Below are 16,305 nucleotides of genomic sequence, written 5' to 3'. Positions count from 1 at the left end.
TTTCTCCATAAGCAGAGGTGCTACCGTGTGATTTGGCGGGCCGAGACTGGGCCCGCGATGGGGCCTGGTGAAACCCAGGGTTCCTGGGTTCCCTGGTCGTAACCTGCGGTGTGTCACTGCAACCGTAACCAGGGGATCGGCTATGTTAGGGGGACCCCAGCACCCCCAGGTCAGTGCGGCTGCAGCAGTGGCCGAGTGCATGGTGTGCACCCGGCATCCCTGCGCGCGCAGCAGCATTCATACGAGGGGAGACCCTGGGCCTCCTGTGGAAGAGGGAAGAGCCTTGGAGTGCCTGAGGGCCACGGGCTGTGCCCCGGCCCAGCCGCAGGTGGGGGTGGCCCCAGTGCCCAGGAGCGAGGGGACAGTGCAGGCATGGGCAGGCTTGGCTCTACTGCAAGGTATGCCATGGTGTGAGCCACAGGGAGTTCCCTGTCCCGAGGCCCTTTCCTGGTCAGAGCAGGGCCACGGCTGCGCTGCTCCCCCAGGCTGCCAGGGCTGCCCTCGAGACCCCGCTCCCTTGCAGACCCTGTCAGCGATGGACAGCATGTTACAGGTGCTGGTGTGCAGTGCCAGCACCCTCGGCATCCAGGAACTGCAGAACATCTTCAAGGTCTGGCCTTGGCACAGGGTCCCCCTGGGCAGTGACCTCTGGCTTGAGCATTCCCCCCCCCCCAACAGCCCTTGCCTCCTGGCTGCTGCCAGAGCCCCTTCTCCTGCCCCAGCGCACCCAGGTCCTCACCCACTGCCTGTACTGCACAACCCTCCAGGCGCAGCTGCCTGTCTGGAAAGGGGAGCCCAGCCCTGGCGCTCTCCCCCTGCGGCTTCACGGGCCAAACCCCAGAGCCCCAGCACAGGTCCCCAGGGAGGGGTCACCCCAAAGCCTCGGGGTCCTCAGGGGCAGCGGGCAGCGGGAGGGACCTCTTCTGAGCAGCAGGGCGGCAGCAGCAGCAGTGGGATGTGGGGACCCGCCTGGCCACAGCCCATTGCTGCGAGGGGCAAGGAGGACACGTGCCCCGTGTCAGGCACCGCCGGGCTGCTGTGCTGTGCCACCCCACCTTCTGGCACACCAACGCGTGCACCCGGCTGCCCGCCTCACCGGCAGCGCACTGCAGGGAGCTCTCCCGTACTCGCCCGGTGCCCGTCCAGCCACGTGTGCCTCAGTCTCCCCAGGCTGCTCAGTGGGAAGCGCGGCAGCCACGCTGCCGGACATGGCCTACTGCCAGCAGCCCCCTGCCACGGCACCCAGACTGCACCCCCCATCACTGCGATCCACACTGCACCCACACGAGGTGCACAAACCTGAACGGCATCACCCAGCTGATCACTGCCCCCACCCCATCACCGATCCAGCTCTTATCCGCCATTGACCCACCACTGACCAGTCACTGACCCGTCACCCGTCCCCTCAATGCCGGGCCCGTCACTGACCCGCCACCGCCTTCAGGACCGCCTCCCTCCCTGCCCCGCCTCTGCCCATCACCGACCCCCCTCTACTCCCGCTCCGCTCGCCACCGGTTGCGGCACGCGCGGTGGCCGGTGTCATGTCGCCGGGCGGAGCTCACCGCCACTGGCACCACATGAAATTGGGGTCTCGCTGGATACAGAGACTTAGGCACAGACAGGGCGACGAGGATGCTTAAACTGGTGTTTCACTGCCTCTGGAGGCTACAGTTCTGCGGGTAAGGAAGGCTGCAACAGGAGGACCAGATGTCTTCTCCCACCACAGCGTAGGTTCCTCCTTTTGCTAAGAAACAGGTACATGGCTGCAAAAGAAAACACCTCGAGGAGCCTCTCAGGGTCGTAAATTGGAGCAAACAAGAACATGTAGTTGGTTTGAAAGACTAAACACGCATTCCAACACCCTTGACTAAGGGATTTCCATAAAAGTGTAAAATGAGTCAGGGGATTTCTCCCCAAACGAGCACTACAACCCCCAGAGACCACTCCTCAAATGCACAGCGCCTGCGCCATGGCCTTATCTGCCCAAATTACCACGTGCATCAGTAAGGAGAATCGGGTGGGATTTCACGCATCACAATGAGTACATACGTAACGACGTCTAAGCTGTAAACTGTCCCTTCTCGGTGTGTGTGTTAGGCAGAGTGACTCCCCATGCACCCGGTACCCTAACAAAGTAACGTCGGGTTTCTAACCTTTCATTCTGGTTAGAGAGTTTATTTCCCGGATTTTGGTGACAAGCTCACGGCCATGGAGTGTCCTACTGACCCACCGGGGGTCCTAGGGGCAGAGGAGGCAGCGCTGGCCTTCCCCAGCCCCACAGCAGGAGGCTGCCCACTCCAACCCGCTCCTTGCCACCCCTTCCCGCTCCCTCCTGCTCCAGCCCGCTCCTGCTGCCCAGGGCTCTGCCAACCGGGCCGTGTTTCAGGGGGTGAGGTGGGTAGGGATCCCTGGCAGGGGCCATCACTGACTCATAATTGACCCATTATTGACAGCCCTGGCAACCGTAACCAGGGGATCGGCTATATTAGGGGGACCTCAGCATCTCCAGGTCAGTGCGGCTGCAGCAGTGGCCGAGTGCATGGTGTGCACCCAGCATCCCTGCGTGCTCAGCAGCCTTCATACGAGGGGAGACCCTGCGCCGTGTCCAGGGCCTCCTGTGGAAGAGGGAAGAGTCTTCGAGTGCCTGAGGGCCACGGCCTGCGCCCCAGCCCAGCTGCAGGTGGGGGCGGCCCCAGTGCCCAGGAGCGAGGGGACAGTGGGGTTGTGACAATGGGGTACTCCGGCTCAGATGAACCCCAACCCTGTGCCGGGAGGAGGAGGAAGGAGGAATCAGTCCCACCACCCGGGGGCAAGGAGGGCTCCGTGGGGCTCTGGGGTCACAGGAGGGGTGCTGTGGAGGGGGGGATCAGGAGCTTGAGCGGGGATGACATCGGGGAACTCTGTCAACCAGCCCTGCCTGCACAGTGTCTCAGGGACATGGTGGGAGCAAGGAGCCCCACAAGCACTCTGGTGGTGGGGGGTCCCCTTCACCCCTTTCCTCCCTCCCTCCCTCCCTCAGGATGGAGGCGAGACCCCCCAGCAAACCCAGGCTGGCCTGGGTGGAGGAGGACGAAGCTGGCCCGGCTCCCAGCTCCGGGCTGAAGTGCAATGAGATGCGTACAGGTGAGTGCGCGGGTGCTGCGGGCAGGGGCTGCCCACCCTGCCCCGTCCCACGCTTGCAGTCCCCAGCCAGGCATCGGCCCCGCAGTGCAGAGCCCAGGGAACAGCCTCACCACAGCATCTCTGGGCCAGGAGCTCCCTCTTCCCCTGGTGCCGGGTGTCCCTCCTTGGGGCACACTGGGCCTCCTTCCCATGCTGCCCTCCCGCATCGCATCCTCGCCCCTGGGGTGCACGGGTGGCACCGTTGTCCCAGCCTAGAGCCAGGACTGGGGACATCCCTGAAGCTGGGCAGAGGGCTCGTGTACTGCCTGCCCTCCAGTCCTGCCTGCTCTCTCTTGGCCAGGTTCATGCATCTCAACTGCGGACGTGTCCAGCGAGGAAAAGAACAGCCTGGACACCATCGAGGCGTCCATCAGGAGCAGACCAAAGGTATCCACGACCACTTCCATGCGGCTGTGCCTGTGTCTCCTGCACGGTCTTTCTGCCTCCGTCCCATACTCAGAAGGTGCTGAGGGGTCTTACGGACCCCCCATCTGTCTCTCCCGCCTGACGATGTCTGTCCATCTGTCACCTCCCCGGCTGGCAGCAAGAAGACCAGAAGCTGAGGTTTCTGGAGTCCGTCTGCACCATCTGCACCACCAGCAGCATGCACTCCTTCCTGTGGGGCACGCTGCTGCTCTTCCAGCCTGAGCTGGCTGAGACCCTCGAGGTGAGGGGATGGCTGGTCAGGCTGAGGCAGGGTCAATGGCACAGCCCTGGGGCAGGAGAGGGCTCAGCCAGGCAGGGAGTGCGAGTGGAGCGAGCGCCGCTCTGGGGCTACATCCTTGGCGATGCTCCAGAGCCACCTGCATGGCCCGGCTGCAGCTCCCTTGGCCAGGCTGTGCTCTGTGACGGGCGCAGCCCTTCCTGCTACGCGGCTGGGACCACTGCTAATGGTTGGGGGTGCCAGGATGGGCTCTGACAGCCCCGCGGGCTATTGCTGGAAGAAGGAGCTGCCCTGTCCTGACCCATCCACACTGCTGTGCCCCTCAGGTGCTGCTGCAAGAGGAGCCCGTTGATCGCCTGGACACCACGGTGCGGCAGCAAGTCATGCTGACCATCGCTGCCATGAGGTACCTGCCCAGCCCCAGCTCGGCATCCCCGGCGCCCAATGCCCCATCAGCCCTGTCCCGGGGACACCCAGGGAGCTGGGACTGAGAGGGGGGAAGACAGCAGGGCAGGGGGTGGCACAGGGATTTCCCCCCAGAGGCCAATGTCAGGGTCAGCAGGGGTTCACATGGCCCCTGTAATGTGGGGATCAGCCCAGCTCTCCAGTCCCTGGGTCTGCCTCCTCCAAAGAGCTCTTCCATGTCCCTGCAGCAGAGCGGGGCTCCTTCTGCAGGAGAAGAACAGCCTCCTGAAAGCCTGCTTCTGCAGCATCTTCCACCTGCCTCCGCAGGGCAGCCAGGGACCCGAGGCTTGGCTCTACTGCAAGGTATGCCATGGTGTGAGCCACAGGGAGTTCCCTGTCCCGAGGCCCCTTCCTGGTCAGAGCAGGGCCACGGCTGCGCTGCTCCCCCAGGCTGCCAGGGCTGCCCTCGAGACCCCGCTCCCTTGCAGACCCTGTCAGCGATGGACAGCATGTTACAGGTGCTGGTGTGCAGTGCCAGCACCCTTGGCATCCAGGAGCTGCAGAACATCTTCAAGGTCTGGCCTTGGCACAGGGTCCCCCTGGGCAGTGACCTCTGGTTTGAGCATCCCCCCCCCAACAGCCCTTGCCTCCCGGCTGCTGCCAGAGCCCCTTCTCCTGCCCCAGCGCACCCAGGTCCTCACCCACTGCCTGTACTGCACAACCCTCCAGGCGCAGCTGCCTGTCTGGAAAGGGGAGCCCAGCCCTGGCGCTCTCCCCCTGCGGCTTCACAGGCCAAACCCCAGAGCCCCAGCACAGGTCCCCAGGGAGGGGTCACCCCAAAGCCTCCGGGTCTTCAGGGGCAGCGGGCAGAGGGAGGGACCTCTTCTGAGCAGCAGGGCGGCAGCAGCAGCAGTGGGATGGGACCCGCCTGGCCACAGCCCATTGCTGCGAGGGGCAAGGAGGACACGTGCCCCGTGTCAGGCACCGCCGGGGTGCTGCGCTGTGCCACCCCACCTTCTGGCACACCAACAGCCTTTCTCCTTCCAGCTCCTGCTGCCCTTCATCAGTTCGGGGGTGGCCGTGGTGCAGGAGAGGGCCGTGGCACGGATTGCCCGGCTGGCCAGCTACTTCAGCACCTACCCCCTGCCACAGGTACCGAGCTCCCGGTCTGGGGCAGCCCCAGTGCCCCAGCCCTGTGTCCGTGAGCCCCAGCAGCACCCGCTCTGCAGGAGCACATGAGCAGGGGCTCTGCCCCCCCCCCCCGGCCCTGCTCTTTCCTAGGGCACAGGCAGCAGCATGGGGCCAGCATCCCTGCCCTGCTTTGGGCTGCTCAGGGAGCGGCTGAGGCTCTCCTTGTGCCCAGGTGACCTTGTGCCCATCTTCTTCCAGTTCTGCTCCTGCTCTATGAGAGTCCCAGAGCTGCAACGTCAGTGCTGCAAGACTGTGGTGATGGGGAGGCTGGTGGGGCACCTCACGCTCTGCTGCACCTGCAAGAACACGGGCACCTGCCATGAGGCTGCAGAAGCTCTCTTTAAGATGTACTGCTTCACCCTGTGGCACATAAGTAAGAGAAGCTGTGTGGGGCTGGGTTCCCCTGGGCATGGGCAGCCAGGGGCCACTCTTCTTGGCAACAGAAAGCCAGATCCAACCTGCCCGCCCACAGCCAAAAGAGCCGTTTCCCCTCGCCCACACTTGCACTAGCCCTTGGCCTTCCCTGGGCTTTCTGGCCCTGTGTGGGTCCAGGCCTCTGGCCTCTCTTTGCCGGTGACTCTTCAGCCCAGTGCTCTCAGCTGCACCTCCAGCTTTGCACCCTCTCTCTGAGCGCTCTGTTTTTGCTGCTCCCCAGGCAGGTACCCTTGTCTGCTAAAGAGAAGGCAGCAGCAGTGCCAGCAGAGCTGGCAACAGGCGCACACCTGGGAGCTGTTGAAAACCACAGACACAAGACAGATGTTCTCGGTGAGAAGTGCCTTTGGCTCCTGGCTGGGGCTCAGTGTGACTGAAGGGACACCCGGTGCATGGGGGTGACGGGGCTCATGCTGTTCCTGAGCAGGGGCCAGGCAAAGGCCCCAGCGAGCTCGGCTTCCCCGCAGGACCCTGAGCCCCACCACTGGTCTCCTCCCAGCACGGCCTGGCTCTGCGTCCCGCGCTCGCTGCACAGCCAGGATGCTCTAGGTGACAAGTCCTCCCTCTCCTTCATCCCACAGATGTTTACAAAGTACCTCCAGCCCTCTGAGAGGTCAGATATCATCCTCATGGCCGTGAAGACCTTGACAAATCCAGGGGTCTACAGCATCGGCACGGCTGCCCACATGGTGGACATCCTTGTGACAGACAGTGACTTCCAGAGAGGGCAGGTGAGCAGCCTGTGGCGGCACGGCTGACGCACCAACCCTCCGGGGCCTGTTCGTGTCCCGGCTCTGTGCCTGGCCAGCACTGACACTATCTCAAGCTGGCATATCACACTGGGAATGGCAGCAGCACCCAGGTGGCGCGGGGAAACAGCCACGCTCACCCTGCTGATGCCACTCCCCGCTGCCACCCATGCGTCCCTTGCAGGTGCTGAACATCACGTGGGCCATTTACAGAAACCTGCCCTCCGTCAGCACAGAAATAGCCGGCAACAGCCTGAAGACGGCCCTGCTGATGCTGACACAAAAAAACCCCGGAGAGGTGGTGGCCAGCATGCTGCAGTGCTCGCCAACGTGCAGCAGGTATGGGGCCCAGCAGCCTTTGGCGCTCCTCTGCCCCTGGGACGGGGGCCCCAAGACCCTCCTGAGGGCCTTCAGCCTGCCCATCCTCCAGGGTGTCCTCGCTGACAGAGCCCCGTGTCCCTGCAGTGGCGCCATGGCCATGTGGAAGACGATGCTCTCTAAGCCCAAAGCTGCAAGGAAGGTGCTGGAGGAGCTGCTCAGGACAATGATGAATCAGTCGCTGCGCAAGGTCTCCGCCACCACCATGGACAACCCGCGCATGCTGTCCCTGGCCGTGAGTTGCTCGATGAGGCCTTGCTGTCTCCCGGGGCTCCCCCTCCTCTATCCCTGCCCACCCAAGCCCTGACCTCCCCAGGGATGAGAGGACGTCTCAGTTTCTGGGTGTCTTCTGCAGGCATGCAGGACGATACACAAAATCCTCGAGCAGTCCCTCTGCCCAAAGGAGGTGGAGGAGGTTTTCCCTAAGCTTTTCCTTGCACTGCTGTTCCAAGTGTCATTCACGACAGAGCTGAAGCAAAAGGAAATACTCATTTGCTGGAAGGAGTACCAGCAGGATCAGCTCACTCCCATCAGGTGCTCCATCCCTCTCCTCTCGTCCCTGCTGGCCACCCAGAATTAAGCCAGGGGTCCCGGTGGCAGCTGAGCATCTCTCCTTGCGCAGGTCAGCAGTGCAGTCCATGAGAGTGTTGCTCCGCACCATGGGCTTTCAGATCAGGGAGCTGGTCATCGAGGAGCAGGGTGGCTGGGCCAAGCTGCTCCATGTCGAGCACCACCTCGAGGGAGTGCGCATCGTGGCCAGGCGAGAGCCCCTTCTCCCCGCTCCTCGGGCACCGCGCACCCCGCAGCACCCACTCCCTTGGGGCTGACGGCGAGGGGGCCCCGCTGCTCAGAGAAAGTGCTGCAGACTGGTGCTGTCCAGGCTGCTGCAGACCCAAGGGAGATGAGCCTGCCCGGCTCAGGGCTGACAGTGCCTCCTTCCCCCTGCCAGGGAGATGATGAAGACCCCGAGAAGCCTGCACTGCACGCTGTTTGACGAGCTGGTGAATCTCCTTACTGTGGAGGACGCCATGTGGGAGATGGTCGCCATGGTCATGTTCACCGAGGTGAGCCCTGGGAGCTGGGGTGGCGGGTGGGCTTTGGCTGGTACCGTGGAGAAGCAGGCAACCAAACAGTGCAGTGTGCTGTGGGTCATGGGGGTTCTCTGCAGTCCCTGCCACCTCCGTCTGAGCTTGCTCTTGGCCCAGCATCCTTGCCTTGAGCTGATGGTTGGAGCCAGCACCGCACCTCACCAGCTCCTCCTGTGCGTTTCAGATGCTGAAGTGCAGAGCCATCAGTGATACTCTGGACTATGCCGTGGACATCTTCCCCATGTACCTGCAGAGCCAGTGCAGGGGGATGTCAAGACTGGTGCTCAAGAGTCTCTACGGGCTCTCCGAGAGGCCCGACACGGTGCGCAGGGGTCACTGGGGCAGCGGCACAGGGCACAGTGGTGCTGCTGGGTTAACAGTGCCTTCATCATTTCTGGGCATCGGGAGAAGTACCTGCTCTGTGCCTGCCCAGTCCAGCGCCCCATGGCTGTGCCCTGAAGGAAGAGAGGCAGTAGTGCCATGGGGAAGGGGCTACCATTGCTGGCACATCCCGACAGGGGTGATGGAAAGACAGCCACCAGCTTGAGCATGGGGGCTGCAAAGCCGGGCTGTGAGGTGCTGAGCCCTGGGGTGAAATGCAGCACTCGCAGCAGGGCCTGCGGCACCTCTGACAGCTTTCCAGGCAGTGCCAGGCACCCACCAGCCTGCCCAGGAGCTCTGCTGGAGAAGGGGCAGCCGAGGGGATGGCGAGGAGCCCGCGCTCTCTGTCCTTCCCCTCTGTGCCCTGCTCTTCCCCTGGCCATGCCAGCGAGCCCAGTTTGCTTGGCTCATGCTCGCCCTCATAACCTGTGCTGCCTGCCGAGGAGCCAGCGGGGAGGCCGGTGTTTGCAGAGAGGTTTTTCGCTCCTGCCGTCGGTCACTGCGTTACAAAAACGAGGTGGCATGTCCCACACAGGCAGAGAAAATCCTCACCCTGATGCCAAACATCGTGGCGTGCCTGGAGGATACTCGTGACAGTGGTGACATCTCCCTGGCCATGCTGGTGCTCAACAACTTACTCCCGCTGCTGGATGAGAACACACTCAGCCTCAGCGCCCTTGCCATCGCTCCCAAGCTCCGGTTGCTCTTTGACAACGTAAGGCTGGGGGAGAGACTTGTGCCCCTGCACCGCAGGCACCTCCATTCACACCTCCCATGCCCCACTGCCCTATCGCTGCCCTCCGCAGCTCTGTGCTGTCCCACACCCCCTCCCCGCATGGACTAAGCCTGGCTTGGCCTCCCTGCTGCAGGAGTTGGTGGTGGCAGGATGGCAGCAGGGCTGCTGAGCCTCAGCCGGCCCTGGCAGCATCTCCGAACCCGTCCGGGGTCTCCTGCTGTGTCCCCCAGCCCCGCTGGGCAGACGTTCTGCATGCTGCAGCTCGCTCCCTTTTGGAGGAGGCTGTTTTGGGAACATCCATCTCCACGTCAGCTCCCTGCTCGCCATGGGCTTGGGGCTGAGGTCCTTCTCCCGCAGGAGTCAGACACCGTGAGGGAGCTCTCCATCTGCTTATTCCAATACGTGATGGGGCTTGGGACGGATGCTGAAAAGGAGAAGATGAAGAAGGAGGTGTGGGAGAGTCTGCTGCCGCTGGTCTTTCACCTGCACGACCAGAAGGAGAATGTGGCCAAGGTGGGATTCCCAACCAGATGGGTCCTTTGGGCAGGGCGCTGGTGACACTGGAGCCTTCAAATGTGTGTCACCATGAGGTCTAGCTTGCTGAGGCCCTAGGACCAGCCAACCCCCCCCCTCACCCACTGCTGCCTTTCGCCTCCTGGATGATGAGGGTGGTGGGTCCCTTTCCCACCCACCTCCCTCCGCACAGTCCCTGCCCTGGGGCATGGGGCCCTGCGGCCCCAGAGACAAGGCTATTGCTCCACAGCAGCCTGGGGCCACCAAGGCCAAAAGCCTGTGGCCCCAAGGGGCTCCCAGGTAGAGAGGGTGGCTGGCCTTATCTTCTCCTGTGGTGCTGAGCCTGGTGGCAGCACCACAGCCCAACTCACGCGTCTTCCCTGCAGGGACCGGGACGGGCTCCCAGCCCTGCTAAGAGGGTGGACACAGGGTGCTGTGCCTCCAGGGCTGGTGGTGGCAGCTCTTCTCCTTCCCAGGCCGCCCAGGAAGCCCTCTACTTCGCTGGCTGGTTCTTGAAGTGGCAGGAGCTGACAGAGCTGGCTCTGACTGCGGAACCATGGGAGATCAGCGAGTGCCTGGTAAGCAGAGCCCCAGCGCTGCTGGGATCCGCACCGGGAGAGCCCTGCCCCATGCCCAGCAAGGAGGACACAGGGCTGTGTCCCGCACCTCTATGCACCTTCCTGGAGCAGGCTCTGTTCCAGGCTGTCCTCACCCCCAGGGTCCCAAGGGGGACCCTGCCACCAGAGTGGCACCCCAGCATCAGTGGCGAGCCCTGTGCTCCATCTGAATGCAAAGGCCACACGGTGGAGAGCTGGGAACGTCCTGCTGGGGGGAAGAAGGGTGGTCCTGGATGGGGGAACAGCCCAACCTGGGGGCAGCTCTGCGCCAACCCTGCACCCTTCTCTCTCCAGCTGGAGAGGAAGAGGAGGAAGACCAAGGACTTTCTGTACCAGAGTGAGGTCTACCTGCAGAGCCCACAGGAGACCCTGAGGCAGGACGCTGTCAGGTTCATCGGTGAGCCATGAGCCCCACGTCCCTCCCTCTGACAGGGTCCCTGCATCCCAGCGCAGGACCTGTGGAGCATCCCTTGGTCCCCTCTCAGCCACTCCTGCTTGCACACGTTGGGCTGGCAGGTGGCTCATCCCCTCCTCGACACAGTACCCCAGGGTCAGCCCTCCCTAGGGAGCTGTGTGGCCAGGGGGGCTGGCTGCTAGGGTCCTCGACAGGCAGCGGGTTCCTCAACACACTGCATCCCCCTAGGGCTCATCGGCCAGTACGTGGATGGGCGCAGGACGACGGAGTACATCAAACAGGGTGAGTGAGGGCAGTGGGGAGGAGGAAGGACTCTGGCACAGAACTGTCCCAGGCGAAGGGGGCTCTGCTGCCAGCGTGTCTATGGGGAGAGCGTGTTTGTGGAGGGGGTGTTCCTGACCAGCAGCCTCCAGGTAAGCCACCTGCCTCCCTCCCGGCCCTGGGCACCATGGGGTGTAAAGGTGCCCTGCCTGGAGGGGACGCAGGGCTGTCACCTCACCTCTCCTGCTTTGTCCCCACAGTCCTTGAAGGCCCAAGAAAAGACGCCAGCCCCCTGGTTTCCTCCTTGGCGACTCAGACCGTCCTCATGCTGGAAGAAAGAAGGAGGAGTTCAAGGCTTAGCCTACAGTGGCTGCGCTCATTGCTGCCGAGGGCATGGAGGAGGCGGCGCTCGGCCCCCAGCAGAGACTTGCGAAAACCTGGTGAAGTTCAATAAAGCAAAGCGCAAGGTCCTACACCTGGGGCACGGCAAGCCCAGGCACAGCAACAGGCTGGCTGGAGCACCCCCCATGCAAAGACAGGCTGAGACAGTTGAAGGTGGAGAAGAGAAGGCTACGTCGAGACCTCGGAGCAGCCTTCTAGCGTCTGAGGGGGCCTACAAGGGCATCCAAGTCCCTGACTCTTCATCAGGGACTGCAGCGATAGGACAAGGGGCAATGGGTTTAAACTTTTAAGAGGGGAAGAGCCCCCCCACCTCCCTCCAGCCTCCTTTCAGGCAGTCGTAGAGAGAGAGAAGGTCCCCCCTGAGCCTTCTCTTCTCTGGACTAAAGCCCCACCAAGCTCCCTCTGCTGTTTTACACTTTGCTCCAGGCCCTTCACCAGCTTTGCCACCCTTCTTTGGGCCCGCTCCAGCACCTCAATGTGCTGGAGGTACAGTAGTGAGGGGCCCAGAACTGAATGCAGGATTTGAGGTGCAGCCTTACCAGTTCCCAGTACGGGGGGGACAGTGACTGGCCTGGCCCTGCTGGCCACGCTATTGCTGACAGAAGCTTGTTCAGCTCCACCAGTTAGCACCCCCAGGTCCTTTTCCATGAGTAGCTTTCCAGCCACTCTTCCCCAGGCCTGGAGCGTTCCATGGGGTTGCTGTGACCCAAATGCAGGACCCGGTACTTTGCCTTGTTGAACCTCACACCACTGGCCACAGCCATTTATCCAGCTGGCCAGCTCCCTCTGCAGAGCCCTCCTCTTTTCCAGCAGATCAACACTCCCACCCAACCTCGTGTCATCAGCAAACTGACTGAGGGTGCCCTCGATCCCCTCATCCAGATCATCAGCGAAGATATTAAACAACACTGGCCCAAACACTGAGCCCTGAGGGACACCGCGAGTGACCGCTCACCAACTGGATGCAACACCGGTTACCACCACTCTTTGGGCTCGCCCATCCAGCCAGTTTCCAACCCAAGTGAAGAGCACCCCTACCCAGGCCATGAGCAGCCAGTGCCCCCAGGAGAACACTGTGGGAGGAGACACTGTCAAATGCTTCATTAAACTACAAAGGGACAATGCCTAGAGCCTTTGCCTCATCAATCCGGCGGGTCACCTTGTCATAGGAGGAGATCAGGTTGGTCAAGCAGGACCTGCCCTTCGTCAGCCCATGCTGTCTGTGCCTGATCCTCCCGTTTTCCCGCTTGTGCTGTGTGATCTCCCTTAGGATCATCTGCTCCATGACCTTCCCCGGCACTGAGCTCACGCGCACAGGCCTGGAGGTGCCCTCCTCACCGTAGCAAGGCATGTAGATAATGCCCATCGCTAGGACATTAGGGCTACAGAAGACAAGTAAGATGTGCTCCCCAATTTGGGCATGGAGGATCTCATCCATCCTTATGTGTGCCCTGTAAACATGTGTCTGGGTCCATGGGGTGCAAGGGAAGGGCCACTGCTGTCTGCATTACTTAAGTGCACCACGGATGCTCCAAAGCATCCCCGTGCTTGGGGGCAGGAGACCTGCAGACCTTCCTGTAGGTCCCTGAGCAAAATGGAGTCACGCAGCAAAAGAATTTGTAAAGGTAAAAGAAAAAAAAGGGGGGGGCACTGATATGAGAAAAGCTAGTTCATCAAGGAAGCTAGAGACATCAGTTCTTCAGCTGTAAGAAAGATGCTTAAGCTGTGTCACAGGCTACATAAACTGCTGTAGGAAAAAGAAACACTAACAGATCTTTTAACGTCACAGCAGAAACCAAAAGCTTTTTCAGCAGCTCTTAAGAGAGTTCAAACTACATTACATACAACAGGGCTGCTCAGCAGACTCAAAACCGATCTAAAGCTGCCTGTTTAAGCTGGCTGGAACGGACATCTTCAGTGCGAGTAGCTTTTTTTTAATGAAAAAAGGTAGGAGAAGCTGAAAAATATGTACACAACTGGAAGTACCAAAGTAACAGTGACTTAAAAGAACACTTGTAGTTCCAAGATGCTAGCTCCTAGTTTAAAGATGAATCCATAATTGAACTTTGTCATAAATTACGCTACAGTTATTTGCACAACTATAGACCTACAATATGAATATCTTAGAAGCAAAAACTGTTCCAAAATGTTCTGTGTAACATCTAACTGGGCTGCCTCATTGTACGCGGGAGTCAACACCTTATCAACCAGGGGAAGGAGGTGGGCAAGTAGTAGGGGGGGGGAAGAAGAAAAAAACCTGCCTCTCCTCCAGTAAAAGCAGTAAAGGCAGGTAGTTTAAAATCCCCTCTTACGGAACGCATCCAAGCACGCATGAAAAAAGACTATTCAGACTGCTCCGTGCGAAAGAAGCTGGTTAACATTCATCTGACCTCTGTTACTTAACAGAGGCAGTTTAAACCCTGTTAGGATTCAAAATGGCAGGACCAGCACACTGGAGGGGGGCGCTATGATGCAGCTTTGCACAAAATGGCAGCAGCACTACCACAGCCCGACTGACGCAAAGCCGGTGCATGAACAGCAAAGCCCCCTTCTGCTTACTTACATCGTTCTCTGTAACCGTAATGGGGAGGCCACGTAACATGATAGTTTTGCTTTCTTTCTCATCGTTAATGTCGTTCCTGTAGTCGTGCTCTCCATAGTCGCCATCAGAATGGTATCCATCTTCCGATTTGTCACTGTTCCTGCGCTCCCGTTCCCTCTGAGAACCCAGCACCCAGAATTAACCACCGCCGATTTCTAGTGATGCGCGGATTGACTCCACAACTCGTTCAAGTTGTGAAGTAGGTTTGCTTTTATTCAGCGCTGAGACGCACGGGGATAATTCCTCAAAGTCATGTGTACCTCAGTGTTGTTTCCCTCTACATTTATTCTCTAAAGTTATATATATTCATGAGGTTGCACAACACGCCTATACATATTCATGTCCTATCCCCGCTTCGTATTATAATAAGCCAGAAGGTCCTCTGCACCTGCGCAGTGCCCCCTCTGGTCATGGGCAGGGGTCTCAAGATGAAGTAACTGAGTCTTCCTCCTGTGGGTAGGGGTCTTCAAGATGAAGTAACTGAGTCTTCCTCTTCTTGCACTTTTCACCTTTCAGTCTTCACATATGGCCTTAGGGTTTGGTCGGTGTCCCAGCCATAAACCATCTGCTTCTCCCCCTTATCAGCAGATTCAGGCCTCTGCTTTTCCTTATCAATAGCTGCTTATCAATAGGATCAAGTGTCTGCATTTCCTTATCAATAGCTGCTTATCAATAGGACCAAGTGTCTGCTTTTCCTTATCAATAGGACCAGGTGCCTTTGTTCTGCTTAGCAGGCATTTACAACAGACAATACTTTTGTTTAAGCAAGCAAATTTCTCTAACCCCCTTGTACAACCCCCCTGTACAACCCCCCTGTACACTGGTCAACTCTCTGCATCACAAAGGGTATGATAAGTGTCCCTGTCAATACCACAGTGAGGAGGAAGAAGAAACAAGGGAGTAATTCCCCTGGGTCAACCACAATATTGTGCATAGAAATGTTTTGTTCATTGTTTAAACTGCATGAATATGCTTGTTGGGGGGGGTAGGTAACTTAGAGATATGTCCTGTTACAGAACGTTGTGAAATCTGTGCGCTGAACAAACCCCATCACGAGTGGAACTTACGGGGGCTAAGATGGCGGTCAGACTTGTTACAGACACAGTATTTCTTCACCCGGAGACAAGACCCCAGCTACAGGTGGAGAAGCCCGGGAAAAGAAGACAACAGGCTTGGCTGAAACCCGAGAAGCCCGGGAAATGAAGACAACAGGATTGGCTGAAGCCCAAAAAGCCCGGGAAACCAAAAGGTAGAAGAGACTGTCCCCAGAAGTTCCCGGTGTGTCTGGGGTGCAGCAGAGGCTACCTGGTGAGCCCAGTGCCGGAAACGAGAACAGCCAAGATCAATACCCAAGGTTTCAGGATCTGGGAATTGAGACAGGAAACAGACAAAAAAAAAAAAAAAAAAAGGAAGAAGTAATGCCTGCCTATGCTTTACAACTTGTCAGTAAGAACTCTTTGTCTACCCACTTTGAGCTAGTAATCTTGCTTCCGTGTCGTGTCCTGTACTTGTACTTCTTGCATTTGTATGGAAAAAAGTTAAATCTTAGTGGGTTTTGATATTTCTTGCTGTATGATGCTCCACGTGTATCTTAGCTTGCTTCTTCAAATGCATTATACAAAAATCTGAGATAAGTAAAGGTACCACCTTAGTAGTAGGTAAAAAAGAGGAACCCTTTAGGGTCCCTGTTATCAAAAACGTAGAAATAGAATCTGAAAAGAAAATTTGTATAGGAGATTTTCTGCTAGTGGAGGAGGCAGAGAATAACCTATTAGGATGAGATTTAATTACAAAGTTAGGAATAGAGGTGGAAAAGGGAGCGATTGCTGTAAACTTGTATCAATTAACAGAAAAGGATTAACAGATTAATTTAAAAGTCTGGTATAATAAGGGAGAAATAAGAAAATTAGATATTGAACCGTTGGAAGTGGAAATAACCCCAAAAGAGCCCATTAGGGTCAGAAAATACTTGATCTCCTTGGAAGGAAGGAAAGGATTGAAACCAATAATTGAAGAATTAGTACAGAAAGGAACCTTAGAACCCTGTATGTCACCGCATAACACTCCGCTTTTACTGGTCAGGAAATCAGATGGGAGCTATCGGCTAGTTCCAGATTTCAGAGTGTATTTGGGTGATTCGGGTGTATTTTGGGCTGGTTTGGGGCTCTTTGAGGCTGTTGGGGCTGTTCCGGGGTCTGGCCGCTTCCCCCCGAAGCGCTGGTGCTGGCCGCGGCCCGGGACGGCTCCAGCGGGGGGGAGCTGCGCTTGGCCGCCGTCACGGCGGAGGGCGTGGAGCGGAGCATACTAAC

General features: G+C 58.9%; 3 protein-coding genes across 5 annotated transcripts; all 3 read left to right on the top strand.

Annotated features, from left to right (window-relative positions):
- Nucleotides 1–253: 253 nt before the first annotated feature.
- Nucleotides 254–6,414, top strand: LOC133271906 (uncharacterized). Of its 2 annotated transcripts, none has more exons than XM_061458413.1 (9): nucleotides 254–328; nucleotides 3,020–3,123; nucleotides 3,464–3,549; nucleotides 3,707–3,829; nucleotides 4,153–4,232; nucleotides 4,480–4,594; nucleotides 4,720–4,806; nucleotides 5,279–5,383; nucleotides 5,621–6,414. In XM_061458413.1, exons 2-9 carry the CDS (start codon nucleotides 3,021–3,023, stop codon nucleotides 5,930–5,932), a joined length of 1,011 nt encoding a protein of 336 aa, XP_061314397.1. In that variant the 5' UTR covers nucleotides 254–328; nucleotide 3,020; the 3' UTR covers nucleotides 5,933–6,414. The 2 variants fall into 2 exon arrangements, with proteins under 2 accessions (XP_061314397.1, XP_061314396.1); XM_061458412.1 differs by lacking the exon at nucleotides 254–328 and adding an exon at nucleotides 2,061–2,680.
- Nucleotides 6,247–7,808, top strand: LOC133271817 (maestro heat-like repeat-containing protein family member 9). Its single transcript, XM_061458208.1, has 5 exons — nucleotides 6,247–6,585; nucleotides 6,788–6,942; nucleotides 7,069–7,216; nucleotides 7,337–7,515; nucleotides 7,604–7,808. Exons 1-5 carry the CDS (start codon nucleotides 6,247–6,249, stop codon nucleotides 7,806–7,808), a joined length of 1,026 nt encoding a protein of 341 aa, XP_061314192.1.
- A 12-nt stretch (nucleotides 7,809–7,820) lies between these two features.
- On the top strand, nucleotides 7,821–11,520 carry LOC133271907 (maestro heat-like repeat-containing protein family member 7). 2 transcript variants are annotated; one of them, XM_061458415.1, is made up of 8 exons: nucleotides 7,821–8,045; nucleotides 8,254–8,391; nucleotides 8,986–9,165; nucleotides 9,544–9,699; nucleotides 10,176–10,277; nucleotides 10,611–10,713; nucleotides 10,960–11,010; nucleotides 11,252–11,331. In XM_061458415.1, exons 1-8 carry the CDS (start codon nucleotides 7,935–7,937, stop codon nucleotides 11,257–11,259), a joined length of 849 nt encoding a protein of 282 aa, XP_061314399.1. In that variant the 5' UTR covers nucleotides 7,821–7,934; the 3' UTR covers nucleotides 11,260–11,331. The 2 variants fall into 2 exon arrangements, with proteins under 2 accessions (XP_061314399.1, XP_061314398.1); XM_061458414.1 differs by lacking the exon at nucleotides 10,960–11,010 and having other exon boundaries at nucleotides 11,253–11,520.
- The last annotated feature ends 4,785 nt before the right edge of the window (nucleotides 11,521–16,305 follow it).

Source organism: Pezoporus flaviventris, unplaced genomic scaffold (genome assembly GCF_033815535.1).
Source record: "Pezoporus flaviventris isolate CSIRO_AGI_PZ_B2104156 unplaced genomic scaffold, CSIRO_AGI_Pfla_v1 ptg000026l, whole genome shotgun sequence".
Lineage (NCBI taxonomy): Eukaryota > Metazoa > Chordata > Aves > Psittaciformes > Psittacidae > Pezoporus > Pezoporus flaviventris.
Note: the sequence above shows the minus strand (reverse complement) of the source record. Positions and strands in the feature narration are given on the sequence as shown.

Coding starts and splice junctions, on each gene's coding strand:
- LOC133271906 (XM_061458413.1), top strand. CDS start 3,021: ATGGAGGCGAGACCCCCCAGCAAACCCAGGCTGGCCTGGGTGGAGGAG. Junction 4,595..4,719: donor AGGCTTGGCTCTACTGCAAG/GTATGCCATGGT, acceptor GCTCCCTTGCAG/ACCCTGTCAGCGATGGACAG. Junction 5,384..5,620: donor GCACCTACCCCCTGCCACAG/GTACCGAGCTCC, acceptor ATCTTCTTCCAG/TTCTGCTCCTGCTCTATGAG.
- LOC133271817 (XM_061458208.1), top strand. CDS start 6,247: ATGGGGGTGACGGGGCTCATGCTGTTCCTGAGCAGGGGCCAGGCAAAG. Junction 6,586..6,787: donor GTGACTTCCAGAGAGGGCAG/GTGAGCAGCCTG, acceptor CGTCCCTTGCAG/GTGCTGAACATCACGTGGGC. Junction 7,217..7,336: donor CGCGCATGCTGTCCCTGGCC/GTGAGTTGCTCG, acceptor TGTCTTCTGCAG/GCATGCAGGACGATACACAA.
- LOC133271907 (XM_061458414.1), top strand. CDS start 7,935: ATGATGAAGACCCCGAGAAGCCTGCACTGCACGCTGTTTGACGAGCTG. Junction 9,700..10,175: donor AGAAGGAGAATGTGGCCAAG/GTGGGATTCCCA, acceptor TCTCCTTCCCAG/GCCGCCCAGGAAGCCCTCTA. Junction 10,714..11,252: donor GGACGCTGTCAGGTTCATCG/GTGAGCCATGAG, acceptor TTGTCCCCACAG/TCCTTGAAGGCCCAAGAAAA.